The sequence below is a fragment of the Protopterus annectens genome, chromosome 6.part0 (genome assembly GCF_019279795.1).
Source record: "Protopterus annectens isolate FY-2018-M chromosome 6.part0, PAN1.0, whole genome shotgun sequence".
Lineage (NCBI taxonomy): Eukaryota > Metazoa > Chordata > Ceratodontiformes > Protopteridae > Protopterus > Protopterus annectens.
In genome coordinates this window covers 1,096,566,580-1,096,594,216 of record NC_056737.1, presented here as the reverse complement: position 1 = coordinate 1,096,594,216, position 27,637 = coordinate 1,096,566,580, and the positions used below count along the sequence as shown (strand labels likewise).

Genomic DNA, 27,637 nt, shown 5'->3' with positions numbered 1-27,637 from the left:
CCTGTTAAAATTAAAGTCACCAAGAATGATGACATTCCTCCTGATACTCTCCAAATCCATGTATTTTAGGATCTCTTCCAACATATTCTGGTAGAATCGAGGAGAGACGTCAACACCAATCCTCCAGCTGGTGTGCCTCCCCCAAGATGTTAAGTTGGACCACCACCCAGTTAGTGGCCATCATTACCACTGGTGTAACTTTTCTGGAGGAGGGTAGCTTGACTACATTTCTTTTTAACTAGCAGGAGTCCAGCCTTCACCTCTTCTGGATCAGTTACCCATAACATGATTATAATCATTTTGCAAACAAGTATGACACACACAAACGGTCCTCAATGAAATCAATAACGTGTGGGTTTTACAAGTGAATACAAGGTTTGAGTATGATGCACTTGGTGTTTCTGATATCCTAGACACCTATTTTAACACTCTTGCATGTCCAAAATGTCAGAATAGGAAGCAGATTAATGTAATGAATGGAACCTGCATTTATAACCACTACCACCTCTGCTCAGTTTTACGGTACATATACCAGCAGGCTAGCGGCTTCTTAGTAGTTTTTTCTAGAGCTTATATATTTGGAAGACACTATGACTTACTTTTGGGACAACCAAATTCCTCTCCTGTTAAAGTCAGTTTAGCATACTCGTGGCGAGATGACTCAGATGGGTTACTGAACAACTGAGCGGGGAACAGTTTCCAGGCAGCCATAATAAGGCTGATCATGACACCAGGAAACAAGAAAACATGTTATAACAGCCCTTAACTGCGTATCAACACAGATTACCTGTAAGTTTAAAGCTAAAAATTAAATTCTGAAGGGGGAACAATTAAATGTCCTGCTCCTCACAAATGTATGAGCCTTGATTTTCAAATGTGATTCTTGAAAAAAATATATATCCTTCAGTCTAAAGGTTGTAAATGCTAGGCATGGCCAGTGATGAACAGGAAGGTAACCAGAGGAACAAATATAGGAAGAGAGCCAGGAACAACAGATAGCCCACGGCATCAACATGAGAAGTCAGATCAGGAAACATCTGGAAGGAAAGTAAGAGCGTTCTGGAAGAAGAGGCAAGGGAATGTAGGGACTGCCCTCAAAAGGGGTAAATGGGAAGGAATGGGGTAAAAAAAAAATCAGCCCTAGAAGAGTGAGAAAAGGGCAACAGCTCACTAGTAGATATGAGTAAATAGGCCTGAGAGAGTGAAAGCCAAGTAAACTACACATATGTAGTCCACAAACCTAAATTAATACAGAGTCTCCCGGACAGTTTAATTCCTGTCCTCAATGCTGAGAGGATAGCAGCACTAGAATAAAATAGCCAGCTGTGTTATATGAAGACCAGTGCTTTCTCCCTGCCAAAGTGCCACACCTATTTTCTATCACACGTGCTCCTCTGTTTCCCTTTTTACCTCCATCCCTACTGCCTTTCCCTCCTCCTGTTTGCCATGTTCATTACTCACAATTTGCTTCCAGGTTAGTTTCACACTTTGTCGTCTTCTTGCCATTTCTGCCTTCTTCATTTCCCAGATACTACTGAATCTTTTTCAGTCCATAAATGCTTTCTCTCCCCTTTCAAATGTGTGTTTTTCCACCTTCCTCTTTCTTTTCTCACTCACTACATCTACACATGAACCTTCTAGTCTCCTACTGAATCTCTTGCATCTTGGATTGTGTACAACCTCCCACCCTTGACACAATTTTTCTTCATTTCTTCCTTCACACCCCCCCCCCCACATAATTTCTTGAGTTCTCTTGGCCAACAATGTTTCCCCAGTTATGTTGACTCTATCAGCTCCTAGGCTTCATTCTTTAACTGTACTAGGCCTCTATCATATTCTACACCATTCTCCTCACTGTGGGTACCTACAGCAAATTTCTCCCCACAGCCTGCACAACTAACCTGCCTCCTGTTTCTTTCTCCATGTCCTGCATCCTGCTTTATTCCTTTACCCCCCCCCCATTTTTTAATCCTGTACCACTATTCTATCCATCCCATATGACTGTAACAAAGCTTGAGCTTAACCTACTGACTGCGTGTCCTCAACCTCCCACTAATACCATCATGAACACCATGTGACCTCAACTATCCCACCTGTTTAAGTTCCTTCCCAGTTTCTCAATAGTTCGATACATTGTTGCTGTTGAATGTGCACTGCAGCCAAAATGCTTCCCCTCTTCCTTACCCCCTTGTATTTTCATATGTCCGCACTTCCTCCTGCACCTCTGTCGTTTATACTGCTTTGTAAACAATTGCAAACATATTTATACTGTACTAAAAAAAAAAGGCAGACATGTTCCAGGTAACATTACAAAAATCGCGGACATGTTATAATCTACGGTTTTTGTTCTCACTAATGAAATGATGTGCTATGTGACAAAATATCTAGTTAGTAGGTTCACTGATGCTTTGCTTGCATCTGATCTCACAGGTACTGATTATGGCATCATAGAATTGTGAAGAAAGAAGACCACTATGACTTCAGATAGGGAATAAATCTCACACACACACACTACAATTCAAACAAAATCATTATGGAAACAGATAAACAGCACAATAAGATTTACAATGTGCCAACTACCACAGAGAATAATGTTATTGATGACTCCACATTTTCTGCTTTTTCTTTAAGGTGTCAATGAGTGAGTGTGTCTGCACATGCACACGTGTCTCATGAAAGGAGGAACTGTATTACTGGTGAGAAGCTAATGCAAACACAACAAGCTACCACAGAGCAAGGAAATAGGTAGCCAGACTTAGCAAGCTAGCATAACCTGCTGAAGTAGGACTGCTCATTAACCATCATGTAGCTGGTGTGGATACGGGAATAAAACTGTAGGGGGGAGGTGGAAACAGGTAAACCAGAGAGACCAAGCATGATGCTCTAAGGAGTGCCAAGAAGGCAAGAAACGCAAAGGATGGAATGATACACAGCAGAACTGAAAAGAAAAAAGGACACAGGGCAGGAGGGCTTTCTTTGGAAAAGAGCATACATTTACAGCTGCAAAAAGGGGACATACTGTATAGACAGAATGAAAATTATTCACTGCAGAAGGAAAAATAATAAAAGTACATAACGTGGAGGTATGGAGACTAGGTCAGTAGTACTAAACTTTTCAGAGATCAAAGGCCCTAAGTTTGACCACTTAGTACATAACTATATGAGATGCAATGGAACATAGCATCACTTAAGACAAAATAACAAGGTGATGTACTGTGAAAAGGTAAGTGACATTAAAACCTGTGCAGCACAGACGCAGCCTTTAGGGCAGGAAGTATAAAGAAGAGCTATGTGGCTACCTTGTGTGACTTGCTCGTCACAATGATGACATGGGAAGTAATCAGCTATTGCTAGCCATAGCTGAGGATGAATACAATAAAATCAATGGCAGCAAAAATCACTGGCAACATTGAAACTAAATTTATAAATACAGGAAATGCAACACTGACATTACACAACAAAGGTTCCAGACAGAACAAACATGTAATAAGATGAGGGTCATTTGTCTTCCATTTCTGAACTCAAGAAAACAGGACATCCAAAATGGATCATTGCATCAGAGTCAACTCAAATGCAGTGAAATGGAGCCAATATTAAGATCTTGCCTTTTCAGCTTCAGACTCCTACACCATGTTCCCTACTCTTTTGGAGTTTACTTATTATTTTATATTATGGCAAAAAATTTTTAATTTTTTGTCAAAGCAAAGTAAAATATTAAGTACTATTTTCTTGGGTTCGTGGTTGGTGGGTTCCCTTGACTGCTGTTCTTGTCTTCTGTTCACCTTAAAAGGATAAGTAGAAGCTACCTGGGAGCTAGTGCTAGTCATGAAGATGAAGTACAAACAACAAAAAAGGTGAAAAGGCTGAATGGAGCTGAAGAGCAGTATACAGCTCATTCAATTAATAACTGTACTTATCAAAGCTACAGGTGAACCAGTAATGGGATAATACGGACAATGTAAATAAGAAGGTTGCAACAGTTGTCTGCTAGAAAAGACAATCAGCCAAACTAGACAACAGAAGAAAGGAAAAAAAATACAGAAACAGGCAGGAGGAGATGACGGAAAAACTGAAGGACACCAAAGTGAGCAGAACATTTAGTTACAAAGGCAAAACTGAAAGTGAAACCATTAAATATAAGATACCTACTAAGTTATATAGCACTTGTTCGTGAAGTGAAGTATTGGTGGAGTGGAGTTCATCCACAACTAGTGAGACTGCAGACCAGTCAGCACCACGAACAGCTCCTCATTAAAACCATCATGCTCAGAAAAGACAAGGAGCTTTATGAAGAGCAGAACATAACATGCATCACAAACACTTAAGTTCATGGCATCGGGTGATGTCATGCAAAAGGATGTAGGCTATAAAATATGTAGCACCGAAGCTGGGGAGCAGGGTAGCTCGTCTGCTTTAAAGGTGCCTTCCCAAGGCTGAATGCACTATCGTAGCTATCTCTTCTTCAGAGAAGCAAGCTCTGTTAGAAACTATCACATCTTCCTGCAATTTTGGAAACATTTATACAAGCAACAAAGCAGAAAACTGCAACACTTAAAAACCTTTCCATGTAAATCCATAAGGCAAATAAATACAGAGTTAAAGAAGAATGTCACTACATCATACACCAATTAAGTTTAACTGGAATAATAAATAGCCACACTTGGTCAAAAGGCAAGTTATTTTTTTAAGAAGCACTATACTCTGAGGGTTGTTTTTTTTTTTTTTGGCCAGTGTACAAATAAAAAAAGCATAAGGCAATATTTAATTAATACTTCTGGTTAAGTAAACAGTGGATTAGATATGACTGCTTGCAAATTCTGAGATCAGATGCAGATTACTGAGGATCTACTATGAAATCACAAAAAAGACAAGCTGTCAAAGAACCACAATAACAAACATAAATGCCTGAAATATGAAAAAGAATGACAAGTGAAGTTTAAGCATTTTTTGCAGGGGACAAACCCCACAACACTTCTGTGGGAGGGGGTGTCTGTCTGGAGTTGGCAACGCCACTACACAACCCCAAACTTGTATATACTAAGTTCACATATGCACAAAAATGGAAAAATGGGGAATCTCCCTAAATAAAGGAATTAATGCTGGCACACACCTAGAAATCACACTGGCATCGATATGCTATGGAAAATAGTCATCAGTGTTCTGTTCTTCAACATCCTGTGATTTGAGCACTTGATGATCATGAAATCTAACCTCGTCCACCTGTAGATATACCAATTACTGGTAATTGGGGGTTGGTATAATGGTTAAGGTGTTTAACTTGCAGTTACAAGGTACAGGGTTTGATTCTCACCTTTAAAAGGAAAATTGGATAGACTTAAAATGGCCCACAAAGGCAGTTAGTCTAGTACTTACTTATGAACACGTAACATATGTAAAAATTAACAGCAGTTGTGCAGGTGTCATAAGTGAAACTGCAAATATACAACCTTCTAAAGCTTCACCTTAAAAAGTCTCTGTGGAGCATTGACTGTGACCCAGATTACCTGCAATAAAACAGTGAACCAGGAGCTGAAGAAGACAGCCAAAGAGAGTGTCGTCGGATGTCAACATCAGTCTTGGGGTGGGTGGGGGAAGGAGGCAGCCTAATCAGCAGTGCTGGAGATTACACCAGTGAGGCATGAGGTTGAGCCATGTACAGGCACTACCAGGCCTGGGTTTGGAAGTGGCTGGCAGCATGCAGCTGTCAGAGACAGTCTTCATTTCAGTTGTAAACATGTCAAACTGCCTAAGTGAAGGGGTTAAGCTGCAATAAGAAAAAGTGAAGTAGCCAATGATTACACTGAAACAGGGGTTAACCTGTCCTCCCCAGACAGCTTTACTACGAGGTTTCCATCCCTGCTTTCCCCTTCTCCATTGGGAAGGGCAATTACAACATCAGAATATACATACATATGTACATACAGACAGACAATCATTACAAAAGCTTCATCAAACATTAAAAACAAAGTATGCCATTATGAAGAAGTAGAAGAAGACCTTAAACCATTTAATTTCTTAATACAAAATGATGCAAGAACTATAAGAAATCAGAAAACCTTTACCTTTTTTGACAAAGCTGATATACTCATTCTAAATGCTACTAGATACTAAGCTGAAATCTGATGAGGAAAACAAGGCAGGAAGATCTATACATGGACCTTTGATGTTTTCAGGCCCCTGTGGTTTTGGAAAAAAAGATGAAATTATGGAGGATGCATTCTAAATCTATGTTTATGAAGTATTAATGTAAAAAGCTTTTCCTGTGGAAGGATCACACAGAACAGCAATCAAAGCAACATCTACTACATTTTTAACCATGCTGTTAAAACACATTGCTTAAAGTAGTAATAAGCATGTGATACAAAGAAATTCTTATTGAAGATTTTACTGATTTGTTTGTTTACTGGAGTTGAGCTTTGATGACAAATGTTCAGGTCCATCCTGGGTTGCATACACACAGCAAGTGCAAAGAAATTCTACAACATAAGAGGCAGACGACATCCAGCAAACATAAGACATAATAGCGGATGCGAATGCAAGATGATTGCCTAATTTACAAATACAAGCTGTTGCAGCACTCATTCTTATTAAAGCAAACACATTAAACATAAAATAAAACAACCTTTGAATGCTATGACTTTTCCCAGAGGGAAAAAAGATATCAGAAGATGCTTAAAAAATGGTAAAATGCCAGACAGCAAGGTATTCTTACATTTGTTTCCTTCTGCAACTGCTGTATACGAGTCAGGAAAAGAAGTAATCATTTTGAGTGTGCATCTAATTAAAAGGCATAACTCAACACTTCCTGTCTTTAGGAACAGTAAGACTTAAGTTCTTACAAAATATTTCTAAGCTAGAAATGATTTTCAACTTCACTGCATAAATATAGTAATCCATGTCAAATCTGGGTCACTGTGTTTTTTTCCCTTGAGGTATTTAGTTGAATTTTTTTTTTTAGATTCAGTAGGAGAAAGATAAATAGTAAGGATACAGATGTTTCTGGCATTGCACAATACGGCAGTAAATTAGAATCATCTGAAGATAAGTAGCGGGGATACAGATGTTTCTGGCATTGCACAATATGGTAGAAAATTAGAATTAACTGAAGTGACTCTATCATAAGCAGTGTAGGCAAAATACTTACTGAATATTAAAACAGACAGGATTAAAGTAATGGTGCCCATTCAGATGAAAAGACTGTGGTCAGTGGGGTACCGCTAGGTCAGTCCTAGGTCCAGTTTTTATCTGTTGAATGCTATGAAAAGTCTGGAAGGGAAATCTTGCCTTATGTTAATGACAATGTCATGCAATAAGGCAGACACTAAAAAAAGCACAGAACTACATAAACTTGTTTTTTCTTAAACAAGAAACATCTTTATTAAATTGTCAGTTACGACAAAGGACATCATGCATTTATATAAATGAAAACAAACCATATTGACAATCTTAGCTACAAGCATTACACTTCACAAACCATGCTGACATACTTTTAGTTGAAAACATTATACATCACTTATAATATACCCAATCATTGTCAGTAAAACATTGCAGAGCTCATTCAAACCCTGCCCTCTTTTAAACCTCATTCCTCCCCTGTATGTATTGCTCCCACAATTCCCATTTTTTCTATGTACTTTGCTCCTACCTTTTTCTAAACATCCCAGGTTTAGTTGTTTTACCTCTGTTACTATGAACCTTGTATGTTAGTATGTTACCATGTGACCATATCCAACCAATAACCAAAAGCTGTCTACGTAGTCCTGGATTCAGGACTACATGGACCACTTTTGGTTATCTCTGTTACTATACTCACTACTTCTAGTACAGCTGGTTTAAACTTTGATTTCCATTTTCTAGTAATTGCTTTTTTGGCAGCTACCATAATTAGACACAGCAAGGCCTTACTATGTTGTCACATTTAGAGGAATACTAAAGAAACAGTAGCTGAAATTGTTGCAAACTAATGTAAAACAACACATCTTTGAAGAAGACACCAATGAAAGGAGTGTTCAAATGGACAGAAAGCAGCAGCCAAAAGAAATAAAAGAAAGATCTACATCAGTTAATATCAGATGAACTGATGGCAAGTGAGTAATGTGAAACAGAAAGAAAAGCAGATATTAATAAGACAATATCTGGAGTTGTGTGCATATTTCTGGAGAGCTTCTGCATGTAATAAGAAAAGGACAAGAATTATGCACAGTCTGCATCATACAAGGAAAAGCTAGCACAGTTTAAAACATAAATCTTGAAGACATAAGGGGTGTGACTACTGGAAGTGGCAGAAAAAAGCACCTAAAGGTAGTCTAAATTTGGACCATATTAAAAAAACATGTGCATGAAGAAAAAGTGTCACATGACCTGAAAACACAAGGTGTTTGGCCCAGAGGAAAAATAATGAAGTATTTCTTCACAAAAGGGTAGTTAATAATTTGAACAATGTTTTCAAATCATTAGTAGAGTCAAAAAGTATAAAACAACTGAACAGTGCAAGAGATAGATATAAGGTCACTCTTATAAACAAGCACATGGAGAAATAAGCTGCTGGTAAATCACCTTTCCAGTAAAGCAGGTAGATATGAAAATGGGAGCGTGGGTAGCAATCCTTACCATCATAGGTTCTCAGATTCTCTCACACCAAGTCATGACCTTCCTCTAAATAAATTACTTTGGACCTCTATATATAAAAAAAAACATATGCTTCTGCATGGCAAAATCCCCTTAGCTACCTCATGTGAATGCACCATGAAGTGTGGGTTCGGCAGGCTCAAACTCCACTAGCTAACACCTTGTGTTCCTGCTAGGTATCATCCCTGGGGTAAGGCACAGTCACCTCCCTCCCTCTGCCCCTCCCCTAAAGATGGACGAGCTGCAGCCGCCACTCTCCTTCTGCCCCTCCCTCAAGGATAGATGCACTACAGCTGCCTCTCTCCCTCTGTCCTTCCCCCCAGGGATAGATGTACTATAGTTGCCTCTCACCCTCTGTCCCTCCTTCAAGGATGGATACATTACAGCCACCCCCTCCCTCTGTCCCTCCCCCAAGGATGGATGCACTACAGCTGCCTCTCTCCTTCTGCCCCCTCCCTTAAGGATAGATGCACTACAACTGCCTCTCTCCCCCTGTCCTTCCCCTAAGGATAGATGAACTGTAATTGCCTCTCACCCTCTGCCCTTCCTTCAAGGATGGATGAGCAATAGTGACCTCCCTCCCTCTGCCCCTCCCCCAAAGATGGATGCACTACAGCTGCCTCCCTCCTTCTGCCCCCTCCACCATGAAAAGTTGCACTACAGCTGCTTCTCACCCTCTGCCCCTCCCTCAAGGATGGATGCACTACAGTCACTCCCCCACTCTGCCCCTCCCCCAGGGATTCACGAGCAACAGCTGCCTTCCTCCCTCTGCCCCCCCCCAAGGATGGACGTGCCTAAGCTGCCTGCCTCCCTCCCCCAAGGATGGATGTGCTACAGCCATCTTTTTCCCTCTGCCCCTTCAACAAGAATGGATGCACTACAACATCCTCCCTCTGCCACTCTTCCAAGGATGGATGAGCTACAGCCTCTTCCCTTCCTTTGCCCCTCCCCCAAGGAAGGATGAGCAGTCAGTTGCTGCCGACTTCCATCCTCCACAGCCAGCACCGCTATTCGGACTCAGGTCATCAGATCCATTTTTAGGCTTTATATTTGTACTCCACAAACTTGGCCACACAGTTACAGTTCTGATCAAACATTGCTCAACTGCAGCTAAGAGCCATTTGGGACAGGTCCTCTTATACTAAAAACATCAGGATAATCAAGAGAAATAACTGGGCCACTGTGCATAAAACAGATACGGTCAGTTATAGAATATAGTGCAGCTTCATCTTAAATAATAAAATACCCACCCTACAAAATTACAGAAAGTTCAAAGTTTTTTCAAAAGTGAAAAGTGAGTTACAAAGCCAGTTCCATGACACAGAGGGGACAGAGCCCAAACTGAAGCATCAGTGACTTGGATTTCACTGGTGACTCAGGTTCTGGAGAAGTCATTCAGGGAGAAGGGTCTGAGCAGCCAAGATGGGCTCACTTATTCTGATGGCGGAGGTAAGCGGCACAGAACCTGCACAACTACCAGCTGACAGAGGTCAGGTGGTGTAGCAGTAGTAGTGAGAGCTCCGGACAGGTGTGTTGGCCTGCTGTAAGTAGTACATAACTTGTAGCTGGATTTGTGTTGTGTGTGTGTGTGTGTGTGTGTATATGTGTGTAGACACACACAAACATGCACATATACACACACACACCCATAATGGACCAGTACTGCAGACCTCATTTTGGCAGTTAACAGAAATACAGTCACAGGGAAGCATGTATCCTCTACTGGATAGCAGCCATGATCCCAGCCTCTTGCCTTTCTTTCCTGGTATTGCTGGGTTCTGGGGGGACAAACTGAGCACTAGGGGCTGGGGACTGTAAGGTCTCAGGCAGAAAAGGACTATAAAAATGAGTATAGTGCAATTGTCGAAGCGATAAAATGTTGATGGCACTAATCTGTGCAGGCTCCAAGATTATTCCCTGGAGCATGAAAATTGCAAAACAGTGTTTCTACAGCAGGGGCAAGCCAGTCTGTACTCCTGCAACACCTGATAACTATTTATTTCAACTCAGAGATTGTTCATTCCCAGAGAAAATTGCATATTCCCTGTCCCCAGGGATTGTGCGATCGCACACAACTATGGTCCATTTGTTTTGTTGACCAAAGTGTGTCAGCAAAACAGAGGTTGATTAAAACTAAAATTGACTAATGCTGCTAAACCCATAAAATACCTAGCAAAAGTGTGGGTTAGAGAATTTAAGTTATACATATAGGCTAAGGAAGCTCTTGCAATACTCACTGTCACACAGGCCCCTTGGGATGATATGGATTGCATATGACCTACATAACACATGTTCCAGACAATGTCCATTCCTGAAACTCTGTATTTGGAATACACAGTCATATGCTGAACACAAGAATGAGCAATGTTGATAAAACAAATAAGGGAAAAAAGAGGGATTGACTTGTGACCCAAGGTATACTCAGTCCTTGGAACAAGCGACAATTCATGGTGAAAGATAAAAACTGCTGTCAATCCTTAAGAAATAACTAGACAGATTATGGGCAGTACGACAAACAAAGTTATATGATTCAAGAAATCACTACATGACTTTTATGGGCTACCCAAAATATAGTCAATCTTCTAGAAGGTAAACAGATGCCAAGCTGTATTTATTTATTTTATTTACATTTCATTGACCAGGTTTCTCCCATTAAGACACTTCTTTTCGGAAGAGACACGAGGTCGTATTCAAACTGACTAGGGGAAATTTGGCCAATGCATTGGGAAACTTTCCCTACTCTTTTCGATAGTGATGTGGGTTCTTTAACATCCATGTGAGCTACCACAAACCTAGGTAGAAGAGGTCTCAGTTTAATGTCTCATCTGGAGAACAGCTCACTAAGGAGTTCAGCACCACTCTTATGGTGCACTGTAGTGTCAGTTTTTTTTCCGGAGAAAATTAATCCAACTAGCTGTGGTGGGAATAGAACCCACAGTCTTCCACACCAAAGTGTGCTAATTGATGAACTACTGAGCCTGTTTGATTTTAAAACAGATCAAGAAACTTAAAAGTTAAAGACTCATTTGGAAAGTGTGCCACAGTGGTTACAGTACTGTGCAGCACTTCAGCAATGCTTCTCTTAAGAATAATGCAGTCTTCTTGATCATAATCACAAAGTTTGTACATACATACAACATTCAACTCAATACAACTCACCTGATGAGATTAGTAACCTCATGACTCCTAGGTCCTTTCCCTTAAAAATAAATAAATAATGAGCATTTACACTTAGTGGGTCGTCACCTGATTAAAGAAGATAAAACACAAATGAAACCAATGACCGGCTTATTTTGATATGGAATCACCAGCTTTTAAGAATGTTTATAAATCCCATAACTTTTCTCAGTCAGTTGTCAAAAAAAGTATTGTTTGACAGTGCTGCGACTTTCACAGTCTCTCTGAGTAATTTGGGTTCAAGAGGATTTATCTAAATAGTCTCAGAGCAAGAGAACTATATAAAAAGATAGTAAACTGCCCGAGATCTAAAACAGGTAAAATCTCTATACTGACAGATCTTCCCGCTACATCCACAAATGTATTTTAGAACAGACAAAATCGTGAGTCACAAACAACCTGCTTTTGCAGTACAAGTTACAGTTAATGGCATTTTAATTTTTATGGTGAGCAGTATAAACATTTTCTGAAAATAATACTGTAGGCATGCAATCATCTGCACTGCAATCTGCAATACAACGCTGAATGGCTTTTTTTTTTAAAGAAAAGCAGGATTTCAGACTGAGCTACTGAAAAATGCACATGATTTCCTACTGCAGTCAAAAGCAAAGACCAGCAGCAAAACCCAAAGGTAGAAATCAAATATCGTTCATGCAGAGAGAAAGTATATAAGTGTACATTTTATCAGATTCAGTACTTTCAGCTTTCTGTAATGTACCTGTCTTTCTTTCTCAGCACGGACATTCTCTATTATTTCCTTAAGCTGCTCTTTGTCCTTCAGAAGCTCTTCACTTAACATCTCCATGTCCTGGCACGTTTGCTTTTCTTGTTCAAGCTGAAACTGAACAGCCTCAATCTGTCAGAGGAGAGAGACATTAACCATTTTTTACCACTACCAAAAAAAGCAGAAAAGTCATCACATAATATTGCAATCTAAGACATTTTCAGACCATTAACCTGGCTTTCAGCAGGACTGACTGCGTGCGGACATTCTGATGGCCACAGACTTGAACATTATGCCATCCAGACCATTACTAGTTACTGAAATAATATAAAAAATTGTAGGATATCACTGCCTTCTATACCCTAATATGGCAGTTCCTGCTATACTGCTATGAGACAGTATAGAAAGCAAATACAGAAGCTGACACTGATGTGCTGTCCATCACATCTGGTAGCACAATGAAAGTCCTTCAAAAAGCTAACAGTTCCTGCAGCCATGGCCAAATTTGCAATTAACTCAAGTAAAACTGCTTTTATTGGTTCTGTTTGCAAGTGCCAACTGTTATTAATATGTGTATAGCTGCCAGACGATATTTATTACACAAGTATTCAGATTGAATATAACATTCTTGCAAGGGTCCTTAAAAGCACTTGAAACTAAAACGTCTTTGTGAGTACTGTTCAGAAATTAGTCAAGCCCACATCCAGTGACATGTATGACCCCTGGGGAAATTAGATCACTTTGGTAAACAGCTTTGAAAGCCTAGAAGGCGTGCTTCATTTTAATGTCAGTTTTCATACACACATTAGCTGCATGACTAAAAGGATTCTCAGTTAAATGAATCTTAACTACATGCACCCTAACAGATTTCAAACACCTGAAATAAATGCAAAACAAAACAAATTTTAGTTCCAGAGGTTGTGTGTGCTCTACCAATTGCTGACATAAGAAACTCAAACTCTGCTGCCTGTAAAAACCTACATAAAATTATCATACCTCCTGCTACAGTACCCAATATTGTAATTTTCTAAGTAAAATTAATACAATCCCTATTTCTGAAAGGGCAGCCTTACTGCTCTATGAAACAATCTACAGTCAAATTGTTTTTTTTTTTTTTTGCAACTTCTTTCCACCTCTGGACAAAAAGTTAATTATAAACTCACATTCCTAGCTATTAGGGACACAAATTTCAGTCATACACTACACCCCCTCCCACTCTGCTCTGTCTTTCAATAACAGTGTGTGCCTTCACAAACACAGCACCAGAACTGCTCTTTAACTATTTCAGGTAATCATCTGTCTACCTGTTAGTGTTTCAGGAATTTAGGAAAATTATCGGTGCTGCAGTAGCATTGTTGCCTCACAGCAAGCCATTGTCCCGGTCAATACTCACCTAGAGCGTCTTCTGTGTGGAGGCATGCGTGAATGGGCGTGCCTTCGTTGAAGGTTGTGCATCAGGCCTGGTAACTCGGCACATAAAAATCCACTACCAAACATTATCAGACCGGAGTTTCGCTGTGGCGACCCCTAACCGGGATAAGCCGAAAGACACAACAACATATTGTCCCCTTTCCTAACACTTTTGTTAATCTTCAAAGTTGACCAAGGGTGGCAAGAACCAAGTGCGTCTCTTTAAATGTGATCTCCATAGCTATTTGCCTAGTAAAAGCCTAAGTTCATACCATATTACTAAAGACCGCTTCCAGCTTATGCTTTAAAAAGTACAGTTGTGTATACTTACCATAAATGTAGCTGTTAGAGTGTATTCACTGTTGCAGTCATTACATTTGGGTAATCTGCTGGCAGGTTGTCCTCAGTCAGCCTGAATTCCAAAGTCTTGGGTCCTGCGTCAGTTGCTGTCTTCTCTTCCATTACGTCAAATCGTCAGGGGTATAACACATGCAGCCGACGCCATTTTCTTTAGTTTTTCTTGCCCCCGATGTCAGGTGCCCCGAAAAAGGTAGCAAAAATATATATTTTATATAGATATATATATATATATATATATATATATATACATGCATCAATATAAACTTTACCTTCATGTACAAGCAAATACACCACATAGGTTGTAGAAGATAGAGGAGGAAAGATAAACTCCAGAATGACAGGGGGATGGCGGGAGGGTAACCTGGACTGCAACAGTGAATACACTCGAACATCTACATTTATGGTAAGTGTATACAACTGTACTATGTTCTTAGTGTTTCACTGTTGCAGTCATTACATTTAGGTAGAATCCCAAAGCTATGGTTGGGAGGCTGGAGCTAAACAGCATTAGGTGCGGCTATAAGGCCCTGCAGCACTGCAATGGCAAAGCCTGCCCTGGACTTAGAGTAGAGAGGCAAATGATAATGCTTTGTAAAGGTGTGAACAAACTCCAAGTTGCAGCCTCTAGAATGTCTTTGGTTGGTACTCCTCTGAGAAAGGCTCCTGAAGTAGCTGCAGCCCTGGTGGAATAAGACCTAATGCCCTTACGCACAGGTTTACCATGGTGTAAGTAGCAGAAACGGATGCGGTGGCTTATCCACTTTGAAATTGTCTGCTTTGAAATAGCCTTTCCTTCTGATCCTGCAGCATATGTCACTAGTAATTGCTCAGTTTTTCTTAGAGCTTTAGTCCTGCTCAAGTAGAATCTTAGCTGCCTGTGTACATCCCAGGAATGCAGAATTCTCTCCCACTTGTTCTGCGGGTTTGGATAAAAGGTTCGCAGATGAACTGTTTGGTTAAGAGCCACACTGGAAACCACCTTAGGCATAAAAGTAGGATTTGTCCTCAGAGTCTGGGTAAAATATGATAAAAGGCTCTACAGCCATGAGGGCCTGTAGCTCTGATACTCTTCTTGCTGAAGTAATTGCTAGTAGCAAAGCTGTTTTCCATGATAAGAACTTTATATCAGCAGTAGCAGCTGGTTCAAATGGATGCAGGGTGAGCTTTTCCAACACATAATTGAGGTCCCATGCAGGTAATGGTGATTTTCTAGGAGGCCTTAAATTTTTGGCTCCTCTGAGATGCTTCTTTAGTAAAGGATGAGAAAAGATTGGTGGCTCTGTACTGTAATGAGCCAAAATGGCAGAGGCATGGATTTTAATTGATGAGAAAGATAGGCCTTTGTCAAGCATCTCAGTTAAGTATTGTAATATCTGAGGAATATTTGGTTTTGCTGTATCAGTTTCTTGTGCTTAATTCCAAGCAAAGAATCTCTTCCATTTGTCAGCATAAGATTTTCTAGTACTAGGCCTTCTAGCTTCCAAAATGACATCCATCACAGCTTTACTGAGAGAGGTTGTTTGTATAACTACATGATCAGCCATGCTGCCAGGTTCAGTGTCTGTAGTTGATTGTGCAGGATCTGATTGTTTTGCTGGGACAGTAGCTGAGGTCTTTGAGGTAAGGTCCAAGCTGGGTATTGAGACAAGTTCCTTAGGACTGGGTACCAGACACTGGAGGGGCTAGTCCGGGGCAATTAGTATCATCTTTGGTTTCTCTTGTCTGAGTTTTAGGAGGACCTTGGGGAGAAGAGGCAGAGGAGGAAAGGCGTAAACTGATTTTTCCAACTGAAGTATCGGGTGTCCACTTTCCATGCTTGTCTGTGATAAGTCCTTGTGCAGAATCTTTTCAATTGATAATTTTGAGGAGAGGCAAATAGATCTATGTCTGGGCTCCCCCATTTCTCTGTTATGCTGAAGACTTGTGGATTTAGTATCCACTTGTGAGTATCCATAAGGTTTCTGCTTAAATAGTCTGCCAGTGTATTTTGTTTTCCTGGCAGGAATTGAGCTTGAAGATGTATTTGGTAGGTCAAAGCTGTGTCTCACAGTGCCATGGCTAATCTGCAAAGGGGGTATTGAGTGTGTGCCCCCTTGCTTATTTATATACCACATGACAGTGGTGTTGTCCGTCCTTATCAGTAGTTGTCCTGGATGAAGCAAGTCCTTGAAGGCTGTCAGGGCATTTTGAACAGCTAGCATCTCTTTCTGGTTGATATGTAGATGCATTTGTTTTGGGGTCCATATGCCCTGAATGCATCTTCCTGCCATGTGGGCCCCCCGGCATAATCCGATGCGTCTGTTAAGGTTTAGCTGGCAGGGGGAGAGTGAAGGCCCGTCCCATGTTTTGGTGACATGCCTTTGCCCATCATAGAAACTCCTGTTGTAGGCAGGGAATGAGAGGAATCATTGCTTCCAGACTGTGAGAATGTTGACTCCATAAACTTTTTAGGTACCATTGAAGCTTCCTCAAATGCAGTCTTGCATATGGAATCAGTAGGATGCAGGATGCCATGAAGCCCAGAGCCTGCAGAATTTGTCTTGCAGACAACTGGGTTTTTGTTGCCATCAGTTTGAAGTAAGTAGTCAGTTGCCTTTGCTTGTCTGGCGTGAGGTAAACCATCTGGGCAGTTGTATTCAAGCTTGCACCCAGGAATGTTATCTTTTGAGAGGGTACCAGTTGTGATTTATTTTCGTTTATTGTGTAACCTAGGCATGTTAGAAGCCTTTTCACAAATGCCAGGTGTCGAAGAATAGTGTCCTTGTTCTCTGCTTGAATGAGACAGTCATCCAAGTAAGGATATATTTGTATACTTTTTTGTCTGCAGAATGCAATTACTGGTGCCAGGCACTTTGTAAAGACCCTGGGCGGAGTGGATAAGCCAAAGGGCAGTGCAGAGAATTGGTAATGCATTAAGCTAGCCTTGAATCTGAGGTATCTTCTGCATGATTGTCTTATTGGGACATGCAGGTATGCCTCTTTTAGGTCTAAAGTCACCAGTCAAGCATTCTTGCCCAGCATGAGCAGAAGCTGCTGCAAAGTCAGCATTTTCAATTTTGGAATGTCCAGGTATATGTTCAAAATCGGTAAATCCAGTATTGGCCGCCAGGCCTTGTCCTTTCTGGGTTCCAAGAACAGTCTTGAGTAAAAACCTTGTCCTTTTCCCTGTTCTGGTACTATCTGAATGGCCCCCATATCCATGAGGGACGTAACCTGTTTCTGTGCCTCTGCCCATTGATTTTTTGGAAGATCTGGCCAACCATTTGCCATTTGCAGAATGCGGAAATGAAATCTGTATCCCTGTGATATGATGTTTAGTACCCACATGTCCTGGGTTATTAACTGCCAATTCTGAGCAAAAAGTGCTAATTTTCCCACTATGGGTGCTGCCAAAAGATAAGTGTTTGGTGTAGGCAGAGGGAAGTCATTAAGATTGCTTTCTGTAGGTTTGCGCTTTATCTCCTCCAGATTTGGAGGTGGAAGCGCTCCATTGCTTTGACCTGTAACAGTCTTGCGCCTGGTATCTGGAACCCTTAGGGTGTCTGGATTTGCCCCTTTGAGCTCTGTCTGAAACAGGAAAGGACCAGTTTTTTGTAGGCCAGTGTCTACTGAATCTTGGTGGATGCACTTGTAAGAAGTTTAACAGTTTGCATAGACTTAGCTTTATCTTCCATTTTCTTTAAAAACTCTTCTGCCTTAATACCAAACAGAGAATCATGCATCTAGCAATTTAGCTTTAACATGATCAGGCAAATTATGTTCCTTTAACCAGGCATGCCTCCTAATCACAGATCCAGGAGGCATCTAAGGAATCAAAACCACATTGCAAAGTATGCTTTCCAACTTGTTCAACTGCATGCACTTGTTTGTTTGTGTCTTTCGGCTTTTCCCGGTTAGGGGTCGCCACAGCCACGGAACTCCGGTCCGCTAATGATTGGCAGTAGATTTTTATGTACTGGCTTTTCGGGCCTAACGCACAACCTTCAACGAAGGAACGCCCATCAATGCATGTCGCTACACAGAAGACGCTCTAACTGAGAATCGAACGGGCAACATCTAACTGTGAGGCGACAACGCTACTGCAGCACCACCACTGCAGGTGTTCAGCTGCATGCACTAATTCCTGCAATTCCTTATTTTCTGCACATTCTGAAATCCAACATCATTTTCTGTTTCAGCAATCCCATAACATGCTGTTGGTACTTAAGCATATGAAATTGACAGTTTAAGGCCCTGATTGCCAAGGTTGCAGATGTATAAACCTTTTTTCCCCATCTGTCCAGTGCCCTTGAATCTCTGTCAGAGGAGGTAGGATTTTTTGCTGTTGAGGCCTTAACCCCCTTTGGACCCTGTGAAACAGTTTCAGGATCAGCAGCAGGGTTTCTTAATAAAAATTTATGTGAGTCAGGGACCCTGTAATATCTGTCAGGCTTACTGGGAGCTGGAGGTAAGGAGTCAGGGGTCAAGCTTGACTTCGAAAACCCATCATCCACAATGTTTAAAACAGGGGGAATGGCTAAAGGCCTGTGCTGGGGAAAAAGAAGGAAATCCCTGAGCCTCTTTTTTGATTCTGAGAAGTCTTGACTCTCCCAGTGAAAATGCTCCCTCAAAGTATGCAAGGTTTCTCCAAATGAATAATCCTCAGGAGGAGATGCAGATGGAATAGACTCCTCAGCATCAGAATCCTCATAGGGAGGTATAGATAATCCCTGATCAGAAGAGGAATCAGAAGAAATAGAAACCTGATCTGAAGATTCATAATCAGTGTCTTGCCTAGGCCTCTTATCAGGAGGGGGATGGGTACCCCTGATCAAGGTAATAAGGTCTTCAGCCATTTTGATCATCTGTTTTTTAGGCATAGAGGCCTGTGCATGTGGCTCATACATCGTTTTTTAGTTTTAGAAGTTGCTTTTGTCTTTGGTTTTGCAGCTTTTGTCGGTTTGATATACAAATGTTGAGGTCTGAATACACCCTCAGAAGCCGGTGCCTGCTCAGTGGCTCTGGACCCATCCGAGGGAGATATATCTGTCGGTCCAATACCTTGAGTATCTTGCAGCATGCCGGATTCCACATGGGTGTCGGTAGAGACCTGCGACTCGAAGGTAGCGGGTATCAGGGGCTGCGAAAGCCCCTCACTATGTACCGGCGAAACAGCGACTGGCTTAGGAGAAGCTTCGTCGTCGGTTTTGGATCTCAACTGCCTTTCTCTGTCCTTTTCTTTGCGTTTTCTATGAACTCTGGTAGTCGGATTACTATCCGACGACGTTTCTGGGTAGTTAAATCTGTTTCCAAAATACTTTGATGCAAAAATATACAGACACTTAATAGTGCATTGTTTAAATCTAGCACAAAACCGACAGCCAGGCACGTTGTGATCAGGGCCTAGGCAAGGAATACAGTATAAATGGAAATCCTTATGAGGTATTTGCTTCCCACAAATAATACAATTATTAACTTTTTCTGACATCAGTAAAAAGCAAGAAAAAAGTTTCCCCAACGGGATACTTAGCTTTAGTGAAAACTTCGGTTCTGAAACTCAAAGTCGAATATTTCAGTAGTCGTCTGACCGGCACTTGCAAAATGCTTCTACTTCGGGCACTGCGTGGCAAGAAAGACTAAAGAAAATGGCGTCGGCTGCATGTTTTATACTCCCGATGACCTGATGTCATGGAAGAGAAGACAGCAACCGACGCAGGACCCAAGACTTTGGAATTCAGGCCATCTGAAGGCAACCTGCCAACAGATTACCCAAATGTAAACACGAAGATCATCATATAAGCACATGTCTTCCCAGGTTATCAAATTTGACTTATGCAAGTATTAAAAAAACAAGACTGCTGTTTTTTTTTAATTTTTTTATTTTATTCTGAACATTTTTATTTTTTTAATGTCCATCTTTCATCTTGAGCTGTAACATACCCTTACTACCAATTACATCCTAGTTCTCAACCAATCGGGGAAAAGTCTCAAAAGAATCAGGGACAATCAGTAACACTTTTAAAATATTAATACTATTAACCTAAGATTTTGACAGAATAAGGGAATGTGAATTAATATAAAAGTAAAAGGAGTTTATAACTCTAATTATTGTCATTATTTATGGAGTGCAGTTCACAACTTTTTTCTCCAGAAGCCATCGATTTTCGTAGCGACTACGATGGACAGAGCTAAGATTTAAGTGAAAATATGGGACATCCCTGAAAATTATGGACAGTTGGGAGATATGAGTAACATGGTTATGCCATGTATGTTACTTTTAATATACAACCGACTTTCTGTTCTTTTGCAAGTTTAATATTTATTTTTCTGTCAATGGCATGAGTTGTGAATGTTGACAGTCTACCATACCAGTACAATTAACAGAATAGCAAATAAAGCAGAATAATATATAGTACGCCAGAGCAAAAAATCCTGTGCTACAAACATTGTATGAAGATGTCATCTGAAGAAAGATAATGTTATTGCACCTGTAGGGTTGGGTATATTAACAAAACTGAAATTAGGTTCCCATATATACTCCACCCACACAACCACCAACATGACGTACAGTGTGAACAAAAAAAGGAATACAGTGCGCATTGCAATTATGAAGTCCAACTCACCCAATGTCAAGAGATTAAAATTAGATGGAAAGAGTTTATATGAATAAGAAAAAAAAACAAAAGGTAATACATACACTGCCAGTCCTGCAAATTCATAATTTGGAATGGGGGATGAGAAACATTATAGTCTAACCTCATTTTCACACACACTTCTGCTAGCTTTAAACCAGAAACACTTGCGCAAAACCCAGGACAGGACTTTGGAATTATAATTCCTTCTTTCAATATACAGACTTGTTTTCTTGTTCTGCTCCACAAACAACAAGGTGCAACTTGGTAGACAGCATTGTAGATACGAACCTCTGCATCCAAAATAATCTCAAGTCTTATTACAATGCAAGTTGGGAGAAGAACACTGTTCTTGCCGTGACAGCATACTTTAACTGTTTGTGATATACATTCCTGTTCCAAGTTCCATTAATTATAGATGCAAATAACTCACATTTAGAGAAAATGTAGAGAAATATTAACTTAGTATAAGCAAACATGAGCCCAGCCGATCAGCCTATATTACTATAGCAGAAATGTCAGGAAATTTAAAATATTACTATAGCAGAAACGTCAGGAAATTTAAAAAAAAATAGTCCACCTGTCATAATCTCTTAAATATCAACTGTCCTAAAACCACTTTGTTGTTAAAATTGCTATACTAACAAATTTTAGATTTGTTTAGATGAGTGACCACCAAATGCGATTATCAGTTTCATGTACAATCAACTTTTATTACACCTGTGTTTGTCAAAGTCCCTCAACTATGCAAATCTAAAGTGTTGAGCCAACTACCTAAAGGGCAAAACAAAGTGACATATTAAGCTACACAGAATACCTTGAAGAGTGCCAATGTTTTTCAGGTCATCACATGCATGTGTATAGTTTTGTATTGGCAGCTAACTATGTGCATATACAGACATGGTGTCGCACTACTGATATAATGTCAACACAATCCAAAAATGGAAACAAATTAAAGTGACTAGCAGAATACGTTGTCATAACCACAGACTGATTATTAATTAACAGTCAAATCAACATATTGGAATGCTGCACTGGGCCTTGACTTACTCAGCACTAGAGACCAGAATCACAAGTGCTAAAACTATACCTGCTTTCTGTCTCTGCTGTTCACTAATTTCAATCGGAGCATTTCTTTTACAACCTTGAAAAAACTGCTCCTCTACAACAAGGCAGTGATATCTGCATTAAACTCCACCCAGGGAACTCTGCCTGTCCTAAAAAGTTTTCTTCTTCAGTCCACAAGCTGCTACACTGTAAAATGCTTACCCTGACTCTGCCAAATATATTTGCACTATAAGTGGTTTGAATTACAGCAACAAAAAATTTCTAAAAGTTATGGAAACCTAACTTTTGGACAATGCATTCTATTCAGATGGATACATTCCTGTATTAAACATAGTGTAAAAATAAATACCCCGTTTAAAGGCTGCACACTGAAAAACACCATATCCAAAATGGTCATGGATGCAGAATCACAAGCTTCATCTTCATCCAAAAATGCACTTCAGTCAACCTCTGCTGTACAGTACCTCCCTGAGCAACACCTGTCACATACACCTTACCTTTTCCTGATCTTAGTTCTTCCCACACAGCATAACTCGGTGGTGCAGCGGTAGCGTTGTTGCCTCACAGCAAGAGGTTCTCCCGTTCGATTCTCGGCTGGAGCGCCTTCTGTGTGGAGTCTGCATGTCCTCCCCGCAGTCAAGTGGCATTCAAAAGACATGCGTGAATGGGCACGCCTTCGTTGAAGGTTGGGCGTCGAGCTGGCACCTCAGCACCGTAAAAATCTACTGCCAATCATTAGCGGACAGGAGTTCCGCTGTGGCGACCCCTAACTGGGAAAAGCCGAAAGAACAACAAAAAAGTTCTTCCCACACAGCATGTTTGCCATTTAATTACTGCATCTCTATCCTTTACCAACCCAACATTGAGTTAATTATTACACCACTATCCACTATATCACATTTTTCAACCAGAAGTGAATTAATTATAACAGTATTATTTTGTTTCACATTCCATAACCTAACACTGCTAGTTACTACAGTATCCTTTACTTCACATTCCACAACTCAACAATGAATTAATTACTGCACCACTATCTTCAGTCTCACATTTCACAACTAGTACTGAGTTAATTATAACAGTATTATTCCCTTGTTTCACATTCCATAACCTAATACTGTTACTTACACCATCCTTTACGTCACATCCACAACTCAATTAATTCATTACTGCACCATTATCGTCAGTCTCACATTTCAGAACCAGCACTGAGTTAATTACTACACTATCTTCTACTTCACATTCCTCAAGCCAACCCTGAATACATTACTGCATCACTATCCTCTATCCCACATTTCGCAACTCAGCACTGAGTTAAATAGTACACTATTATCCTCTGTTTCACATTCCATAATCTAACACTAAATCAGTTATTACTACACTATCCTCTACTTCACATTCCACAACCAAGAATGAATGACTGCACCACCATCCAGTAAATCATATTTCACAACCCAGCACTGAGTTAATTTCTACACTAGTATCTTCCACTTTAAATTCCAAAGCTCAACACTGACTTAGTTAATTACTACATTGCTGTCCTGCTCCTGACGTTCTTCCACTGAATGTTTAGATAATTACTGACCTACCATCCCTTGCCTTAGTTCCCTGACCAGGCACCAAGTTAACTACTAAACTCTGCATTATAGTCTAGAACCCAACACTGTCAGTAAATCATTGCAAAATTACCCCAGTTTCAGATTCCACAGCCCAGCACCAAGTTAATTACTGCAGCACTATCTCCAACCTCACATTCCACAACACAGCAAATTATTGCACCACAATCCTGTGCCTTAAATTCCACAACTAATAAATGAGTTAATTTCTATATACTGCTATCTTCTGCCTCATATATGACAACCCAACACTTTCTTAATTTCTATACTACTAACCCTTGCATCACATTCCACAAATCATCATGGATTCAGTTGTGTACGACTTTACTCTGCTCTTACACATTACATCTTAATTCCTCTTTTGGTCAAATGTGTTGTCCTTATGCTCGATGAGACAATAAACTCCCCTATCCATAGTTTAGGACATTCTTTCCACCAGCATGTTTAAAATCTGCAAGCTACACTCTCTCATGAACCATTTACTTTTAGCTTCCAGCAGCCCACTGATTTTCCTTAGCATATATATTATTAAGGTGGCAATCTGTAATCCTAGACAGATTCCTTGTCCTCACAATTAGCTACTCATCTGTTATCTCAACACTCTCAATATCCACTGTTATCACAGCCACTTACTCAATATCCAGAAAAACCGCCATTGGCATTACTCTTCTCCTAATCCAACATTGCCAATATTCAGTTAGATCATAACTACTACCATAGTCATCTCCTATCCCTGTACTCCTGATAATCACTATTAGCCTACTCACCTCCTATCCCTATATGCCTGATGCTCACTTAACTCCTTTCCTTACACTCACAATTACCAGTCATTTCCTATTCCATTTCACCCACTATCGACCATTATTATACCCATTTATTATCCCCATACTCCCAATATCCAGCATTATACCATGCATATCCTATCCCGGTGCTCTAATCCATATTAATACTCATCCCCTATACAAGCCTAATATTCACTTTCATACTCATGTGGCCCACTGCTCCTAAATATCCACCATTATCAAACTATTCTCCTAGCTCTATACTCCAAATGTTCACCATTATCACACTAATCTTCAGTCCCTGTACTCCTAGCATCCACTACTTCACTTGTCTCCTATCCCAGTGCTCCAAGTAGCCACTATTATCAGCCAGGCTCAACTCCTTTACCAATACACCTAAATTCACCACCATCATACTTGTTTCATAACGCGCCCAATATCTATTATCTGTGCTCGAATGAGACAATGAATCAACCACACACTTGCCTGAATCAGAAGAATGTAAAAGATCCCACAATTCTAACTGAAAAGATTAGGGGGATGTTCTGCTGTGTCCTTGGACAAATTTACCCTGATCTGTATGAATACCACCTTGGAAAGACCCTAAACAGAGGCCATTGGCCTAATGGGACTAAGCTGGTCAACAAAGTGTAAATAAAGAAATGCATAAAAATAAATGAAATAAAATTATCAAACACTTCATATTCCTGTACTCCTAATATCGTGCATTATCTTCCATCTTAAAGATTCTAATATCCACCATTATCAAACCTCTCATATCACAATGCTGCCAATATCTATGACTACCACACACATCTCCTAATCAAATATTCACCTTCACACACATTTCCTACCTCAATACTCACCATTATCATATTCATTTCCTAGTCCAGCATCCCATTCCCCACCACTGGCATGCCTCCTATGCCAATTAGCTAAATGTTTACAATTATAACACTCATCTTATATTCCAGTACTCCTAACATCCATCATTCACACATATACATCCTGTCCCTGTACTTCTAACATCACTGACAATTGGGGCATTACAGCAGACAACAAGCAAGTGAAAAAATCCTGGGAACCGGACCCACCTTTGTTTTCAAAAAGCCAAAAGTCTGAGGGCCTGGCTAGAAAGCAAGAGCAATCCTGATATCACCAACAGGGGTACCTATGGTTGTGGGCCTCCAAACTGTGGCTTATGACAATACCTCAAAAACCCCAATGACTGTTCTGTGCTAAAGAAAAGAATGTGGAATATCTTAAATGGTGATGGTAATACTGAGTTTGTGATATACAAAGCCCAATGTTATACTTGCAATGCCTTTTATGTGGAATGAAAATCAATGCAATCAAAACAAGAAATGCACATCACTTCTGTAACATAACACAACACTTAAAACTGCTACAAATCCATTGGCAAAACACTGTTCACACTTCTATGAACATAATGGTTTTAAGTTCAATATCCTGGACATCTTACAGATGGGTCCATTGGAAGGCAATAAAAATGCTGTGTTTGCAAAAATGTTGCTAAAATAGCAGATAAAACGCAATGGCCACAAGGCACCAGGAATAAACTCCAGTTTTTCAATGAAAGCCATGTTGGCCCTGGGAAAGTTCTACCATAAAGCCTTCTAATAACCTTGATACAAGGTTTAGGACAGGTACAGCCTCTTTCTACTGGCTATACAAATAGTGGCTATAGTTTTCCATGTACGGATGTATGTAATTAAGCATGGACTAAATGTTTAAAACCACCAAGCTTACTTTACTATGGACTTTGGTGACAATTCTTGTTCACAGACTGTCCTTACAATACCTTCCCATATCTGGTTAACTGTCTCTTCATGGACTTTATACACATAATCTCCATCACCCTTTTACCAGTACTTCTATGGGTTACTGTATGCCTGTTTAAACTCATGCTCCACATATAACACTGAACTATCTGAATCATCTGTTTAATGTTTCAAAACATTTTAAAAGTTATTTAAACTCTGTTACACAACTGGATACTCTGGAACAGTGTTTCAAAATGTTATACAATTTTTGCCTATGCACACTGTAAAAGTTGCACTTTTCAAATGTAAGGAAAGTGACACAATGTCTCAGGTTTGCTTAATGTCTATTCCTCACATTAACAAAAAGCTCTGGAGGTTGATAATTATCCCACTAATATGGACATTGATAATTATCCCACTGATGTTTTTCTTATATTCCCTATACAAAATACTTACTTCAGAATTTAAGGAAGTTTGCAAAGGCTTAGTGGCCATTTCCACCTCACACAAAAATACCTGAACGGGAAAATAACTTCATCCCAGTCTCTGGAAAACAGCAACAAAAACTACTTAGCATTTGTGTCTTCTGTGCTGCACTTTTAGATTATTTTTGTGTTGGGATTCCCTGTATCACTTCATACCAACAGCAACATGTGTCTTATGAAAGAGGACACAGCAAATTCTAAAAGTCTGAGCCTCATAGAAGAGGGCATACATATAAACACACATGTATGTTATCCATATATACATACATATATATATATATATATATATATATATATATATATATATATATATATGTGTATGTATACACACACACACATATATATATATATATATATCTATATATACATATATACATATATCTATATATACATATATATATATATATATAGATATATACACACCTTTATCTTTATATATATATATATATATATATATATATATATATAGATATGTCTGTGTATATATATATATATATATATATATATATATATATATATATATATATACATATTTATACATATACACACACATATATATATCTATATACACACACACACATATATATATATATATATATATATATATATATATATGTATATGTATATATACACATGCCTTTCCTGTTAAGTGGTATAGACTATTTGTAGGCTTCTGAGCCCCCAAGCCCTTCTGGGTTGGAGGGAAGCCTTCTAGCTTAGATTTTTTTTTCTTATAACTAGCCAGTTTTCTAGTTTCAGCACTCAAATCTCTTTCTTTGATCTCAGCACTTGTTCAGAAAAAAAAAAAAAAATTTCATCTGCTTTTACTGTACTTGTGTTTCTACCTACTTTTTTTTACTTTTGCATCATCTTAAAAGTACTCAATTGTATTTATTACTGCTTGGTGTAACTCATTCTAAGCCTTTTGGTTTAAACACTTGGGCTTCGGACCAGTTGTTTTGCATTGAGAGGGTTTGTGGTCTGCACTGTAGTGG

General features: G+C 39.7%; 1 protein-coding gene across 2 annotated transcripts in view; it reads right to left on the bottom strand.

Moving 5' to 3' along the window:
• Positions 1-27,637, bottom strand: part of CCDC88C (coiled-coil domain containing 88C) — a 1,480,266-nt gene that overhangs the window by 428,944 nt on the left and 1,023,685 nt on the right. For both annotated transcript variants that reach the window (XM_044074710.1, XM_044074709.1), the window contains exon 14: positions 12,524-12,661. In XM_044074710.1, the coding sequence (XP_043930645.1) occupies positions 12,524-12,661 (138 nt within the window). The remainder of the gene's footprint in view (positions 1-12,523; positions 12,662-27,637) is intronic.